This window comes from Tympanuchus pallidicinctus, unplaced genomic scaffold, assembly GCF_026119805.1.
Source record: "Tympanuchus pallidicinctus isolate F22 unplaced genomic scaffold, pur_lepc_1.0 scaffold1, whole genome shotgun sequence".
Taxonomy (NCBI): Eukaryota; Metazoa; Chordata; class Aves; order Galliformes; family Phasianidae; genus Tympanuchus; species Tympanuchus pallidicinctus.
The window spans coordinates 71,078,553-71,096,677 of NW_026294618.1; the positions used below are offsets into that span (position 1 = coordinate 71,078,553).

An 18,125-nucleotide genomic window follows, 5' to 3' on the forward strand; every position below is an offset into this window, starting at 1 on the left:
ATCTTGCTCCCTTCCTACGGCAATTTGAAAGAAAAAATAGCATGCTTGACATATGTTTAATAAGCTTTTAGCATTAAGATTTCATAATCTGCAACAGTTCAAATTGTAAGCAGCTATTACAAAAACAAGTGTCATTAATTGTGTGGCAATAATAATTGTATGTTAAAACAGACCAAAAAAAGCCTCGGGAATAGAAGTGAATATACTCTCTTGTTCTCTGTGTTGCTCCAGAACGGGTGGCATGGTTGTCTGGGAAAAAAAGATAATCTTTCAGCACTGATTTTGACTTCCATGCCTCAACTTGTTCAGAGAGCAACACATTCATTTGGAGCTTCTGATTTGACTAAGGCACACTAAATCAACAGTATAATAAAAGAAGCACATGGTAAGATATTCAGAAATATTCTGCCCAAAATCATTAGCAGAGCATTACTATTTTATTCAAGATAGTCTGCTTCAAAACTTACTAGCACACTCGTGATGAATTTAAACACCTTCTTCCCCAGTGACTGACAAAAGAAAATGAATGCTTACTGCTGCACTGCTCTGTCTGACAGTATGCAAGTAATTATTTGTGGTGTAGCCATAGTAAAAGTTACTTTTACTATGACTAAAGCAGAGCACTTGCAATGTTCCATAATTCAGATGGTACATAGTTGACAGTATAAATGAACAAGCAGATACCCATCACTATTGTGTGTAATTTCTGCATGGTTGAAGTCAAAGGTGATAACAGAAATTATTCTGATTCTTGTCTTTGTCTTTTTAAAAATATTTGCAAACATAAAAAGGACTCAACTACAGTTGGACAGAATTTGTGAAGACTTGTAAGTTTTTAGATATAGTGGTGCACACAGCTTGCTTAGTGCCAATAGTACGGAATAGATACATCTTTATGTTCAAGTGACTATATCCTAAAAAGATTCACAATACTGGAGTTCATAAAAACTCAGACCTTAATTACAGTAAAGAAAATTTATGTTCTTCGTGATTTGAAATTAATAGGACTTTAATTCCTATTATTAGCTATGCTATTTTTCAGATTGCCTTTAATGATCACTGTGTAACTGTGTATGTACTTTGGTAATGTAAGTAATTCAACCATTTAATTTCAGTTTTTCAAATGGAACTAATAATGTGCAAAATTTGATTTAACGAGATATGGAAAGATGACAGATCAATGCTAGATGTACATTTTCAAAACATATCCGTAGTACAAGCTTTCAACCTAGTAAAGAGCAATAGTTATTCTAGCACAGATTGACTTAATTTGGTATGCATCCTTCATTATGTCATGCTTACTGCTATTACGAGTCTTTGTACAGTGAACTATCAAATTATCCAGACAAGTCCAAAAACACTGAAAATCCTTTACTTCTTTCTCTGCTAAAAACATGTAATAGTCCACATCAGTATTTTGTGACATGGTTACAAGGTCAACTTGTTCAAAAGAAGTGATGAGTTCTAGAACGTCCAATTCTGATGCTGATGTTCTGATCCTTTAAAGAGCTTTTTGAATAATTAGTTTTAGAACTAAATAAGCTGCTATCTGGACAAGGACTGTCCACTGATGTACACCACCATTCTTCTCTGGAGACAAAAACGCACACCTTATCCAAGTGGAATATGGCAACAAGTACTTAAACTGCCACAATACAATCTACCTCTGCATCTCTTTCACTATTCACCTTTCCCCAGAGGTAAGAAGCTTAAAGGTTAATCTAACCCATACTAGGATCATAGGCATGAGAGGTGTGTGCACATGGGGGTGGGAGTGGGGAGGACGGGAGGGGACCTCTTTAAAGCAGGACTTCTTAAAAAATGCTTTTAAATCATCTCTTCTTGCTTTTTCTTCTTTCCTTCACACCTAGCACCTGCTTTCTCACCCTGGCAGACCAGGACAGAGGGCTGGAGGCATGGAGGTAAAGCTACTGTTAGTCACTAGATCAAGTGTTCATAGGAGGAAAAAAAAAAAAAAAAAAAAAGGCCAAGGTACCTCACCAGCTTGCTATTAGCCCTCTCTTACCTCTCTTTATAGCAGCACAGAAATAACTCTGAATAAAAGCATTTGATTTCTGTTTCACATTTGACCTGAATGACTGAAAATCAGCAACAGAATACCAATAAGCTGGGCCTTCCCTTGAGTAGGCTGAAACTCCAGCTAGACATGGGCAGTACTATGAGCTCATGCTCATCACATACCTCTACATGTTGATAGGTATCTCCCACAGAACGTGCTACCGTCAATATGCTACTCTGTCTTTCATCTCTCAGAAAAGAAATGATGCCAGCTGGGTCATGCTCACACATCAGGAATATTTTAGGAAAAGAAACTCACCAAACAGAATCACCAACAACAGAAAAGACAACAAAAGGAAACGTTGCTAGAATTACCTCTGAACAAACTGTATTATATTTTATGGCAATCAAGGATCGATAAATTCAAAAACAAAATACAAAAGAATTGCTAAAAGCTTTAGGCAAATTTTCAGTCCTTAGATTTTATCAAAGTATCAGATAAACCTACTTAGATAATACGTAGATCAGTACAGGATTCAATCTCACTGGAGCAAAGGATTTGTTTTCTGTTTTGTTTTTGTTTTGGAAGTTAATGCAACTAGAACACACTCCAAAGAAGCCAGGAGTTAACAGAGAAAAGAGCTCTGAGGGTAAGGTTAAGGGCAGCATTGCAAGAATAAGACAGAAAGTAGGAAAAGAAAAATGTTAAGTTTGACTTTAGGAAAACATTTAATATCCGGATGATGATTAGATAACAGAATAATTTCCCAAAGGAAGTTGTTGAGTTGAACACAAGAGGCATTCAAAGGAAGCATAGATAAAAAAACACCCAGGCGATTGATCTGGAGGACAGCCCTGCACTAATGACCCAAGAGGCTCTTTTCAACTCAATGACAATTTTGAAGTTGAAAATGATAACTATGAACTCTATCACAACATGTAAACAAAAAGCAAATGCAAAACATTGCACCAAAATAGATAAGAAATTGAACTGGAAGCTTGTTTTTGGCTTACATTAATGCATAATTTCTAACAAACCCCACCATGTATTGATCAACACAGTGACACTGAGTACATAAATCAAGGTACGAAATCTATTTTTCTAGAGAAATGACAATAGCTATAAAACTTGCCTTGTGAAACACGATGGACATCATGAAGAAATCTAGCAGAAAATTTTCTGAAATGTCTCTGTAGTCAAATTGGAAAAAGATTACAGTAAAGCTCAAAGTAACAAACTGATTAATGGGATTGCAGAATGAGGAACGGAGGAGTTTCATCCCAGCAACTGTTATCAAGATAATATCACAGCTGTAAGAAAGGCAGAAAGAAAAACCTAATTAGGTCAAAATAATAGAAACATTACATTATGAAGATCTTAAATACAAACACCTGTATCAGATGCACTTTAGATTGCTATGTATATCTAAATCTTACTGATCTCTGATATTAATCCTATATTATTCTAATAATCATGTTAATCATCTCAAACGTCACAGTTTATTATAACTTGTTATCTCTAACAAAAAAAATCTGTAGCAAAAGAATTGTATTAACTATTAAAAATAATTTAAGAAGGATATCTCATACATAGATAATATAATTCTCAAAGTTTTATCTTTGCACTTCCATTAATTACTGTAATTTAAGAAAACATCTTGAGCCTGCTTCACTTTCTTACTATTATTAATAGACATTCAACTCTGTGACAGTTTAGAAGTATTCTCCTACTACACACTATGTCAAAATACTAATTTTCATACCCACAGAAATGTTTGCAGTTCTTAATATTGCTACTGAGCTGGTCATCTATCCTACATACTAACTCCTCCATTGGATGAAAACAAATTATGCATTGCATCTATGCACTGCAAAATTGATGCAATCTGCGTTTTACTCTCCTCATTACATCAGACAGAGAACTTAAGTTGAAGACTCTAAACAGTAAGTGACCATTTAGAAAACCAAGAAGTTTATATCCAAAAATTAAAGTGCTTGGTACTGCCTCTCCAAGAAGGTAACATGCCTCTTTTAACACCCCAAAAAAACTATATGATGAAGAGAAAGAAGCAATGTGTTAGCACTGCTTAAATTTAGAAAACCACACCAAGTCTCTGAATGTTATCTGAACTTCAAGACCTGAGGTTATTCACATCTTTTAGTTCTGTTTTTAAGAGACTTCACAGAATTAGAAAGATGGTCTTGCTTTGACAGTAACTCTGATATCTTGATAATTACAGCCCACTTGGGAATTTAGTTGCTGAAAAGGTCTCAGACAGATTAGTTTTAGATGGGTAGAATCAAAGCTGAAGGCAAAGCACTTTGGCTCCTTCACAAGTGCAAGGGGATAACCAGACAACAGCTTTAGGAAATCCTCAGGGTGGAGGTGGGTCTGAAAGCACTGCCCTTTCTTAACCCAATCACTTTCAGGACTGCAGATGTGGATTGTTATTGTTTGGTTGGGTGTTTTTTGTTTGTTTGTTTGTTTCATTTTGTTTTTATTTTTATACAGAAAGATAGAATAAGACTCCACAACTTCTATTGGCAGGCACTCTACTGAAATGGTCCACAGGATCCACACCACCACTCCACCCTGGCATGGTGCAAGCCACTTTTGAAGCACACAGGAACAGAATAAGAATTAAGAGTCAGAACTCACGACTCGTCACTATTATAAGAATTTCCTTGCCACCAAAGCAGGAGTAAACAAGAGCAAAACAAGCCGCCACTTTCCTGGTGAGTGCTTAACATCTGAACCTCTGAGACTCTTACTAAATGAGGTGGGCAACCCCTCTTTCTGCATCAAGGTCATTAAAAGCACATACACTGAAGCCATATTTTGTGAACTCAATCCTAATCACAGTCTGGGCAAAGCCTCTCAGCCCAAAACCTTTGGGTATTTTGTTCCTAGTCAGGGCAAGTTAAGAGAAAAAGGATTTATTCAGACAGCTCTGTGCACATTCAGAAGTACATCTTGAGCCTCCTAATGAACCATTCGAGTCAAACTGAGGAGTATTTAGCAATACTAGATATCCCTAGGGCTTCCTGGCATTTGAACTAGCACGTTTGGATTGCAGTTTTGCATGTTGATGCCTAAGAACTGTATGGAATCTATTCCTGAAAAGAGGACCAAAATCTGACAGACATGTACAAGTAACTCTCTGTGAATTGAAAGACAGGTGATCTCTCTTATGTAAATTAAACACACTTTTTGAGAGATATGTTGTGTTTTTGATGCAGGTAAAAATAGAAGAGGACTTTAATGAATACTGAGTGCCTCAATAAACTAGGCCAGGTATTTGCAAAACGCACAGAAGGTTCTCCATCCTGCTGTGATTCAGGAGAATACCTGCTGCTATGGCTGACACTTGACATATTAGAAAGTTCCAAACAGGTTTCATCATTCTAGGAAGACTTCCAAGCTGACTCTCAAGTCTGATCTTATGTGGAATTAATTTTTCATTGTGTATTTTCTTTAACATACACACAAGGATATTTGTGGGCAGGACATTCTAAGGAATCACCAGGAAATCACTGTTTGAATGAAATGCCAAGCTGACCTCATTTCTCACCTTGTCAAAGCTGTTGCTTTCAATTTTCACAAAATTCCTGAAGGGTTAATCTAAACTAAATAGATTTTGGAGCCACTACAAGCCATCCTAGCATGTCACATACAAACCAGCTGGATCTCGTATTCCTTCTAAAGGAGAACATTCTTACAACATGGAGGAATTTTCACATGGAAAATTCTCAGATGATGGAGCAAAAGGAAGACTTTTTCCTTATCAGGTCTGTTAACATTCAGAAAATTTAACAAACAAAAAAAAAAGAAACATTTTATAAAACAATGTTCTCAAGGGGTAAGCAGAAATAAATTTGCTCATTATCCCTCTTCTTTGGAGATACTGCCACACAAGACACTTTTCCTGGGGCCTTACCTCTCAGTAGAGAGAAAGCAAGAGAAAGAATGAGAAATAAGGGCTTATTTCTGAAGGCGCTCTGGCAGGTAATATGGAAAGGCATTTCAGCTTGTCAGCATGAGTCCCACTAATAACCAGCACATCAGGGCCTCCAAAGTTGAAGTAATTCCTGGCTGTGAAGGCAGCTGTACTGCCTCTCCAAGAAGCAAACTGCTTCAGTCCTTCTAATCACAAAACAAGATGAAAATTTTTTAAGAAACAATTTCCAGTCGAGAAAAACTCCCAAATCAAATCATGTGAAATGTACCACACAGACAGAGAGCCCTTCCTTCTCTGTGGTATGATGCAGTCTGATCCTCGGGTGGGAAATTACTAAGGAGTGTTCCAACAATTGGAAGCAACTATTTATATACTAACATATATGTATATATACATATATATAACGATTTATGCTATATTTTCTCTCCATTAGTGATGTGGTATACAAAGAGCCAAAGAGAATCAACGACAACCCCCTCAGGGACTTACAGACTCAAGGAGGAGGTAGGATCTGAGGACAGATGTCTTGTGTATGGCACGTACATGTGAGTCTTAGGGAATGTGTATTGAAGAGAAGTGCCATAGAAAAAGGGGATACAGAAAACGTTCTAGTCTTGGTTACAAGTAAAAGGGGAAAATACATGAAGATCAGTGAAGACAGAAGGCAGACAGAAGACTATGTGGCAGCTTCCATTATTTCCTACCTCTATGCTCCTATTAACAGGGACAGCAGATAAGAAAAAAGCCAATAAGGGTCAGGAAAGACATGCATCTCATGGATTTTAAAAACACAAACATAAAGAAAACAAGTTCATCTTCCTTGCAATCCGTTGATACAACTGTAACCTGGGTAAACATCGCAAAAACCAATCTGTACCACTAAGGCCAGCAGCAGTCTTGCCACAGCAACACTCATTCAATGGTTTGAAAAGAGCTACAGTTCCACCACTGCCAGTATAAAGGATCACAGAATGACTTGGGTTGGAAGGGAACCCAAGGATAATCAAATTCCAGCCCCCTGCCACAGGCAGGGCCACCAATCTCCAGATCTGGTACTAGACCAGGTTGCCCAGGGCTCCATTCAACCTGGTTTTTAACAGCTCCAGGGATGGTGCATCCACAGCCTCCCTGGACAGCCTGTTTCAGCACCTCACCGCTCTCTCTCTGTGAAGAACTTCTCCCGATATCCAATCTAAACCCTCTTTTTTTGAGCTTAAAACCATTCCCCCTTATCCTAACGCTATCTACCCGAGTAAAAAGTTGATTCTCCTCCTTTTTATAATAGATATAGTCTACCCTCTCTACGTCATACCATATCTTTGACTGCTGTTTGGGCATACCTGAGTGGAACTTCTTTGAAACAGCAGTCAGGAACTGTATTTTTACTGGCATGCTTAAAGGTAGTTCTAAATCCAAAGCAATCACACAAACACACAGAGGATGGGAAAGGAAAGGACTGTTGTGTTATTCTCCTACAGGCTAAACGGTCAGAGACAGAGAAATGTAATTACTTTCTTTAATCTCAAGATTTTTGAGAGACTGAGTCACTACTTTTGAATGCTCAAGGGAGGCAATACTTTAAAGCGTAATCCAGCTTTGAGGAATGACTACATAAAAAACAGTACCTTCTTAACCCTACGTGTTTGCTCTGTACATGTATTCAGTCATGTCTGCTAACTACTAACAAATGGCATTTTGATTACTGTTTAGTTCTCCCAGTCTCACAGAAGCAAATACAGAAGTGAGCATGAACTCAGTCTTACCCCATGCAATACACCTAAATTCCTGAATGCCTCTGCCTTCACATCTCCCAAGGCCTGGGAGTAAAAGGTCAATAGGGAACTGTATAGGCCATCTCCAAGTGACCACTGAGAATCTCTCTGAAAAAGTAGTTGTTAGTGAGGTATACACAGAAAAATCTGACTAATGCCACAGTCCTAGTTTTAGCCCCCAAAAGCAAGGGATATAAATATTTATATATTATATTTTTATACATATATGTATACATACATATATAAATTAAAATGTCTATTGTTCCTAAAGCTGTGTTATTCTCTGAGGGAGAAGAATAAATAAAACATGCTTTCTTTTTTTTAATAAAAATTTGATGTAAAATTTAAAATCTATAATCTTATCAATACTTTAAGAACTCCTCCTCTCCTCCACAGTTTTTCCTGTTACTGGAACCTTCCTTCCTGAACACTGTTTCTTTGTTTTTGTTATCTGCGTCATTCTGATAAAAAGACTGCAGAAACTCTGCTCACTGGGGATACTGCAGAAACTAAGCCTGCTGAATATCTGCAGTAGGTAAGTCACCAACCAAAATATTTCCCATAAAAGGCTGTCTGCAAGGATCATACTGTGAGTCCACGGATCAGCACTGCCAATTCTGCTTAGTATCAGAGACAGACTTCAGGGGAGAAAAAAAAAAAAAGAAAGAAAACCCTCTTACATACCTATCTTTCTGAAGCCTTTCTTAATGCTCTCTTAATGCAGGACTACCTGCCATTCTATATTAAATATTTTATACGGTTTAGCCTGACCTGAGTGGGAAAACTGATGATAATTCCTTTGGGAGCCTATGCTGTAGTCCTAAAAATCCTCAGTTCGGAAATGTTTCCTGATATCCAGCCTAGATTTCTCATTTTCATCTGATTAATTCCAGTTACCCCACTGTGTTTATACTCATCAAACACCTGCTGCCTCGTATAGTGTGTCTTGCTTTTAATTGACATTCAGACATTCCATATAGATCTATATATAGCTCTTTAATCTTTTAATTTCTCTGTCTCTCACTGGGGTCATGTCTTTGAGTACTCTAAGGCAGCTTTGTTTTTTTTCTTTCAGCAGAACCAATGATTGTTGTATATGGAAACTAATAACGGCACATGCAACTGTGATAAGCATGCAGACTTCTTTGAGAAACAAATTTCATTTCTCAGTCTTCAGTCTATGTCTGAGTAGTCTACTAATCACATGAATGAGTTATAATCAACTTACTGTGTACCAAGCTTCTTGTATTTACTAATGGAGAAAGCATCAATGGTGAGGGCATTCAATATTATAGCTGGATATAAGACATATTTCTCAAAGCACTGAAGCCACACATACAGCCTTTCAAACCACATCAAATGAGCAGCATCTGAAACAAAAATTCAGGAAACAGAACATTTCATCAAATTACCTGCATTTTTGTACTGCAATAATGTAAAAGTAAAGAAGTGAGTTAGCTTACGTGAACAAGGATAATCAACCAACTAATTTATGGCACAAAGAAATTCCTAATTCTTTTGTAACAGGGAAATCATTTAGCTCTCTCAATTTAGAGAGTATCTGTTTAGCTTCTTAGAATTGCATTCATGAAAAAAATCTCAAATGGTAAGAGGTGGTCCATGTAGATTCTAAGTAACAGTGGATTCTATACAATTCCATTACTAGTCACTGAACTGAATAGCACCTCTGGTGATGTAATTGATCAGTAGAGACTCTCTTCAGCACTGACCTGGTGGACGACCTACAGAACCTCATACCATTATCTCAGGCAGCAGACTTTTTTTTTTTTTTTTTAAAAACAACATCACAGGCTTAACAGGAGAATTAAACAAGAACTGAATGCTCTGTGCAACTAAATAGCTATATGAGAACTCAGGTGAACTGAGTACAGAAACATCAGTGTATGGAAAAGAGAAATATTTATTCTCAGCTGAGGTAGACAAGGCTATTGGGAAAAAAAACTGCAAAAGGCAGAAGTTGGTATTGAGTCAGAAATAATGATGCCAGCTTCTGAATTTCTAATACTCTTTCCCTGCAGAAATGGAAATTATTGTGTGTAAACAACCCCCCCACACATAACTTCTTAATGACAGGAAAAAAAACATGCTGAACAGCTACCTCCTAAGCTCATATACACAGCAAGATATCTATTTTGGAACCTAGCTCTTATTCGCTCCTTCTCCTAATTGCTCTCAGAGCTCCTGTTCTCTACTAAAGAACTTCATCTGGTTGTCCAAAGCTGAGCTCTGTTTAGGAACTCAGGCTTGAATAAAGAGATGTGCATATCAAGTAGACCAAAAGGAAAGTAGCCACAGGAGCAAGGCATGCATAGCCAACGCAGTGAGAAAAAGAGCATATGTTCAGAGGGGACCTAGGGATAAAAATGGATGATTTGAAAATGGCTGAGATGAATCTGTGGGGTATAAAAGTAGTAGTGGTGAGAAAGAAAAAGACAGCCTAGTGTGCTAGGGTTTTTCACACAGCCTGGCACTTTCTATGCATTGTACCATAAGCTCACTCTTTCTTCCTGCAGTCAGTCAAAATAACACAAAATAAACGAGGTATCTCATAGGTACATCATGAGAACTGTTCTCATAACTGCTATACTGTGGAGGGCCTGAAAGTCTAAATGGCTCATCTGAAGTCTATGAAACAAACCTAGAATAAACTTACGGAATTGTCATTACCAGCTGCTCATCTAAGTGCTAGCAATCATTCATCTTTACCATAGGTCTGCACTTGTCAAAAATGAGGAAGTTGAAAATGAAATTCTATGCAGTCAAAGCTCCTAAAAAATCCCTTGTTCGATGTGTTTGTCTCATTACTGTCCATGCCTGACAACTAGAGGATACTGTCTTTTTCCAAGCTTCTCCTTCTATACACATAGAGAACCTTTAAACTCTGCTCCTACATTTTTCTTACAGAGTGAAAGAAAGAAGATAGTCTGTCAGACATATCTATCAAAGGGATTACCCAACCTTTTACTCAGCCTGTCTCATCTGAGAACATAATAAAAAGCCTCTACAGAAGTCCAAGAGACTGGAGAAAAAAAACAGCTTATAATGTATATAAAACTCTGTTTTCTTCACACACGTGAACATCACAATCGTTCTTAAAACTCAAAGTAAGGAATTAGATCACATGTAAAATCAGAACTGCAAAGGAAGCAAAATATCCTGCTGCCTGCAGCGGGTAGCGTGGGTAGCTGATCTCAAAGCAGAAGAAAACTTGTCTGTGGAGATCAGTCTAGCAGAACTCTACCTTCAACCTTTTCAAAAGCTGAATCATTGCATTTAAGAAAATGTTTCCTGACAAATGAAGACAGATTTAATCAGGACAAAGCAAAGAAATCCCACATTAGTCTTTTTATTATTAAATTGATGTAAAAAATAGTGAAATTTGGACACTCATCAAAATTACTGACGATCAGTGAGAGAACGCCCTGAACAATGTTTTCAGTTGGTAATGATCTTTAAAAGTTCCATATTTCTACTACACTTTCCTTCATGCATTGCAGTAGAAGTTAAAAAGCAACCCTCAGTAAAGTTTCTTGGGTAGTTTTTCATACCCAAGCCTTGTTTGGAAAGTAATTGTTTTGAAAGACGTGATTTTTTTTTAAAGATGATTTAAATTCTTAATGCATGGTTTTGCTTAGCGATCTGAACTCTTTTGTTGCTCAGCTGGAGAACAGACTAAAGTCTCTCAGCAGATTGTGTTCTCACAACATTGCCTTCAAACACCTCAGAAACATATACTGAGAATGATTAAGGCAGAGGATCCATCAAGAAATGACAAGCAGGCTTTAGGCTGGTAGCAAATAAAAGATGAGAGCCAAGGGGAAAAAAATGCCATCCTTCTCAAAGTGTGCTAGCTGCTTGTGGAAACAACACTATCAAGAATAGGAAATCAGGCCCCAGCATTCTAAAATATTAACAGATAACTCCTACGCATCGTGGCACTACCTGTTAAAGCCAGAAAGAACAGTTACCAGTAACAAATCTTCACAATTTCTTCCAATTTTACTGTTCTTCTAATAGCATTACAATAAAAATTAAAACTAGGTTGCATCATCCATACTGTTCAAATAATACATAATTCTGTGACAACAAGAAGAAACCACTTAAAATGCCAACACATCAAGCAACACAGCAAATAACAGTATTGTAATGCAAAAGTAGAAAGCAGATCAGATGGTGGTTCATGAAAGCCTACTTAAGGCAACTAAGAAGATTAAGACACCTTACTATTTGACACACAACCTGAGGCTGAGAGCAGGAACTGTTTAGCCCTGAGAAAAAAAACACTCATGTAACATCTTATCAAACAGAAAACAAATTATTCCCTCTGCTTTGTTCTTTCTGGATTTTTGTTTTTAAATCAAGACAGGCTGCAAGCCACGACATCCATTGTTTAGATAAGATTTCATTACAAACCTCTCACTTCCCGTTGCTGGTGTTCTTTGCTTTTAAGTATGGGGTGGGAGATCCACAGCCAGGGGTGATGCTTGCGAAGCTGAGGAAGTATGTAATGTGTTACAAATCCCACAGTCCATGCTAAAGCAAACAGGACAATGCTGAGAAATGGCTAGGCCAAATGAGGAAAAAAAAAACAAACACATGGTTATAATTTGCAAATAACTTTTTGTTTGTTTTAAAACATGTCCTTATAATGAGATTTCTACCCAATTAATGTTCTTCCACCCCCCCCCCCCCCATTCAAATTCATTTCACAGGCGTATGTATTTAGAAATATAAATTTTGCAGAGACAATTCACCATTTTTCCTCCTAAATAGAGGAGAAAATGCAAATGATTGGATTTATCCACTCTGTCTCTCAGGTTGCATATCATAGAAGAGGTGCATATGTGCAAAGGCTTAGGGAAATAGACACCAAGTAAGTAATATTTTGCCTGATGCAAATATCCACATTCTAATTCACACTGCACGTCAAAAAGCATTAACTTATCACAGCCAGTAAATACATTTTCTCAAACTTCCCTTTCCCCACTATCTTCCAGCTAACATATTCTGTGATTTTACATAAGAGATAATACCTTAGAAAAAGAAAAAGGACACATACCCTTAATGATAGAAACACAGTGCTGGCACTCACAGCAAATGACAGAACAGCTGCTGCTGTGCAGACAATGAGATCCGATTTCAAAACTTCTTTCTGTGAAAATTATTTTATACCAAATTAGCACACCAATACCATTTTACCTAGATAAAGTAAATTACTCTCTTCTAAATTACTTGCAGACTGTCTTGTGGTAAGGCTAATCATCACTCCCCGATACAAAAGTGTTCTCTCCACTCTGCTTTGTGAAATTATTTCTTCATACGCTGGCCGTGTCAAGAAACCATGTTTATCTTCATCGTGACTAACTTTAAATTGTATCTTTAAATTTGGTTTTAACACTAGATAAATGAAAGCAATACAATTTTCACACTGAGCCTAATTCTATTTAAGGAAAATAACTCTTTCACATTATGGCATTTTTATTTTTGGAAATAAAAATTCTGGTTCCATTACCTATCTGCAAGCGTTACAATTTCTTTAGATTTGCTTGCATTATTGGAATGACTCATGCTTTTCTGTAATGCCTTCAAACACACAAGCTAATACATTTATTATGTTCTAAAGTGACATGTCCCATTCTCTGATTTTCTGTATCAGAAATCAAATTTCAGCAAGATTTTATGGGTTTCAGACAAGGCCATTTTTCTGCTATCACTCAATGATAACACAAGGACAAGTGTGCCTTTATATAAAGCTTTATAAGTAGGGTAGTAGTAATTTTGTTTTAAAAGATTAGAAAAATATCATGATCTTTCTAGACCACTTTTCTTGTGATTAAAATGTCTTTCTCAGTAAACAAATAAACAAGATAGCTTTCGAGCTCTGTGATCTTCTGAATTGTACTTCAGAGGTCACTCAAATATCTGCCTGAGTAGGTGAAAATCTTCTCCTAGGTTTGTGAATGGGATATTCAACTTCAACAGCCAATATTAGTGCTAACTCATCACATGCATATATAATCACTTATAGATCTTGGTTTAAAAAATGATTTATGCTAAAATTCAAAACCATCTAGAAACACTATGCAGAATAAAACACTTTGTTAGAATTTGAAATTCATCCAGTTTCCTAGTGCTGCAATCTAGGTAATTTTCCTTTATCTGATCAGAGAAAAGAAAGAAAAAAAAACAACCATAAAATATTGATGGGATAGCAAACCTAAGAATAAGGGATAAGAAAGCAGAAGTGAACAACAGACGCATTTGTAAAATTACCAGACAAGCTGGTAGCAACCACTATATTTAGGCTGCCTGTCACTCTGTTACAAGATGCTTCTTATTAAAAGGTCACCAGCATCAGCACTTCCACTTACTGCAGCAGGCCTTTGAAATTCAGCAGGACTAAAAAGCCTTCAGGCTCAAGAAGTACTTTTGCTTTGTCCCGTGAAACTCTAATCCCATTTAGCTGAATTTTTGAGCTTTATTAAGTTGTCCTTTCTTTTCTCAGGTTGCTCAGAAAAACATCCTTCCAAAAGAGCAGCACTCCCTGCACTCCTCAAGCTACGCTCTCTTCATATGGCACTGTACTCAGCAAGGACCATAAATGCGGAGGCAGAGTTCTGTTGGACTCTCCCCAATCATCCTCACAAGACACAGTCCCGCTGTCCTTGTCCCATTCTTCTTGGACATCGTATGGATGAGGAAAATCACGCCAGGGAGCTTACAGAAAAGGTCTTCACTGAAAAAACCCTTCATCCCTACATATTCCCACAGGTTCTCTCAAACTGGCTTAGACCTTCTCTCACAAGAGAGAAGCAGTACTAAAAAATCATGGATAAAATCCCAATAAAGATAGATACAGGATTTATTACCAACTCATAAAATGGAGATACTTTTTAAATTTTTCCAATCTTTTTAAAGCTATTTCATACAAAGTCAACTTAAAGCAACAGCATTTTACTGCAAAATTCATTATCTGAGAAAGCTGAGCAGTGCCCTGTTTACGTAGCCCTGTGCTTCAGCCCTTTTGCGGAGATCTGTTATGAAAAGTCCTCATTAAATACCATTTTTCTGCACAGCTGAATCCAACTACTCAATCACTTAAAACAAGCTTATAAAAACAATTAAACAAACCATATTTTCAAGCTTCCCTTCACAACCAAAAAGGATTCCTATTACAGTGACAGCTGTGTGTTTTTTGTAATCAGGTGACTGAAGAAGCTGCCATTTTAAGAACTGTATCAAATAAAGATTTAGTCAAAGTCAGAAGTAGTGATAACAATGGATACTGGAGGAAGGAGGAAAGACACCCTTGCTTCCCATTCTGTACTCAGACCAGGTTATCAACAAGTAAAATGTACTACAAAAACTGTATTACACAGGACTGCTATTTCCCATTTTTCCCATCTTTGCCTTTTCAAGTGTTCTTCCTACTGTGCTTGCACTGCTTTTGACACATTAAGAATCAGATGCAGGAAAAGGCCTTCGTTTTCAGAGTAACACTCACTATTCAGCTATTTGAATCCAAATTTGATAGTTGTGTTCCAACTTTGACAGTACCTAGTGTGGCTAAAGTTTTATTTATGGCTAGGCTTACCCCCTTGCCCTCGAACAGAACTGCTTCAGCTGCTGACTTTCACAATAGTCCCCGCAGGAGGCAGGAGATCCTTTTTGATGTGGCAGACATTATTCAAGCTTCTCACAGTTTAGTTCTTTTTCTTTCTAAAACAAAGCCGGGCAGGAGTAACTTTGTTTTGTGTGAGGGCATAATGGCCAAGACCCACAAGAAATGGCTGACCCTGAGCAGTTGTTCTCTGCCTGAAGGGAATTCAAAGCTACCTTCCAACAGGATGCCCTGGGCATTCATCTACAGGTTGCTGTAGAGATGGGTCTTGTGGCTTCCACTTGCCTTCAGTAGGAAGAGGAAGTGCCTAAAGACTCAGAAAAACACAAGAAGGAACGTGACTCTACTGGTAGAGCGGTGAGCCAAAGGAAGGCAGAGCAGGAAGCACAGACATGTTCTGGCTCTTATTCCAAGGCTGCTTTCTCTGCAGGGTTGCAAAACAGTCATCTCATATAAAACTGAACTCAGTTTGCACCTCTCTGTGAGCTGCTTGAAGAGCTGACAGCAGCATGACTGTGTATCGTAAGAATGAGGTTTATTCAGCTCACCTGAAGAGAACCACAATACATTTTCAGAAGGAGATTGAATTCTGTGAAACTCAAAATGAGTTAAGACATCATCCTGCTGTCTTCATGGACAGGAAGTAGGACCCTCTCCTGCTCTTGGCACCCCTTTATCTTCCTAGCTGCTACTATGCAAATGCCTATCTTAGACACAATTCTGTCCTCCAGCTGTCTAAAGCAGAACTTCAGATTCCATTCCCAACCACAGACGCTTATGACTTGACTGCTGAACGACTCTACAACACTATGCTTAAGTCCTTTATTTTAATTGGTCCAACATAGAAAAGTTAACCTCTGATCACAGTTAGTATCTCTGCAAAGAGAAATAGCCATTACCAGAGTGTTATAGTTGGGGTGAAAACAGATGGGTTTTTTCCTCCATTTTACACTTGAGAGAAAAAAGAAAAAACCCAACCCAACAATATTACATCTCATGCCTCAGAGATTTTACATGTTGCAGCAGGATTCATTTGTTTAAAAATTATTTTCAATTACGCTTTTGGAGCTTTGTACAAATCCTTTTACTAGTTATGCATATGTTTGCATTAAAGACCAGGAAGGAACCTGGGTTTGAATTTAACGCATTAATACCTTCAAGCCACTGGTTAATCTAGCAATCAGCCATGTGGATGCCGACAGAAATTAATTGTAAGGGTAGGAAGCTCCATTCTCAAAGCTGAATGGTCAATTATCCTTCACAGCTGTTTCATAATTCTGGTTTCCAAAGCTGGCAAATCTTACACAGTTATTCAAGCAAAGGAAAATAGTAAAGGTCATGGAACTAAACATTAGAGATGATGCATTTATTACTGCTCACGTTAATATCAAGCCAATAGAGAATACAATAGATTAATTTTCAATATCAATCTAATTTGCTGCCTTCAGCTGTTTAATGGTGTGAATTAATTTTGTATATCTCAGCATTTCTGTTTCAAAAGGGTCTTATTTCAGTGTCACGTTATGCACACCATACACATGCATATAGACCAGAGCAGGGCTGTTCTGCTGTGTGGCATTTTCATGTCCTCTGACACTGCTTTTAAAAGTCAGTTGAGTCTTACAATCTACACGTGGTTTTTATTGCAAGGTTGGTCAGCAGAGATTGTGGCTTGATTGCGTTCCTCAAACTTGAGGCACATGCACTTTTCAGTGCTTCAGTTCTTCCCTACTTGCTGTATTAGCGCTGCACTGTGAGATAGCAGTGAGAGTCCTGTGGCAAACTGGTTTAAGTGTACCAGTTAACACAGGAACTAGACAAAGAGCCTGCATTAGTCAGAAAGTGCTCTCATTCTTCAAGAGATCTCTCATTGAGCAAGAACTAGCACTACTAATCAACACTGAGCAAATAAATTTGCTTACAGCTTTTATACAGATTGAAGGAAACCAGCACAGAAAAAGAGTAATGCAAAGAACTAGGAAGTTTCAGCAACATCAAAGGTAAACAGCCTCTGTTCTAGAAGCAGCAGCATAGGGTGTTAAACAGTGCCAACTCCCCAAAACCAAATAAAGCCTTGAGAGAAAAAGGTGTTGGAAATCCCACTTACCAAAACAAACAAACAAAAAGACCTACCAATAAACAAAATCAATCAAACAATAATAAAAAAAGAACCACTAGCAATATATGGGAGTCAGGAAACAGGACAAAGAAATGAAATCCTATGCCTGACCAGTCCCACAGCAGTCATCCCTGTGGTTCTGTGTTCCCAGATCCATCAGATCTGCCCAAATGCAGTTGAAACACATGGTAACTCTGTTGGTATATGACATCAGACCACTATGCACATTACTGACACAAAAATAGGCATAGAGTCTGCATTTTCATGACTCCATTTTCAAATTACAGTCAGGATCTTAGATGAGATTTTGTTCATTCTCTCAGTGCTTTTTTCCTCTCAAAATATTGAAGTGTTGCTTAAGGTTTCCCTTTGCACTGTGAAATGCAGCCAGTTACAAGGACAGCTGCATTAACTGCTTCATTCCTTTGGCAAGATTCCATCTGCAGAGCAGATGAAATCACTCTATCCTGCTCCAAGATGGGTACTACAAGTGCAATATAAATACCAGAGAATGAGAAACTTTCAGTTACATCTGCAACACACTGTACAAGAAAGGACTGACAACGTGGCAAAATACAGCAAAATTTTAACATAAATACTCGTTTACTTTCTCT

The 18,125-nt window shown here is 37.6% G+C and overlaps 1 protein-coding gene across 1 annotated transcript in view; it reads right to left on the minus strand.

Moving 5' to 3' along the window:
* The window catches only part of PCNX2 (pecanex 2), a 150,398-nt gene that overhangs the window by 65,359 nt on the left and 66,914 nt on the right, over nucleotides 1-18,125 (minus strand). Inside the window, exons 19-22 of the mRNA XM_052670834.1 lie at nucleotides 12,831-12,923; nucleotides 12,185-12,335; nucleotides 8,979-9,120; nucleotides 3,153-3,330 (exon numbers count right to left, since the gene is read on the minus strand). Of these exons, the coding sequence (XP_052526794.1) occupies nucleotides 3,153-3,330; nucleotides 8,979-9,120; nucleotides 12,185-12,335; nucleotides 12,831-12,923 (564 nt within the window). The remainder of the gene's footprint in view (nucleotides 1-3,152; nucleotides 3,331-8,978; nucleotides 9,121-12,184; nucleotides 12,336-12,830; nucleotides 12,924-18,125) is intronic.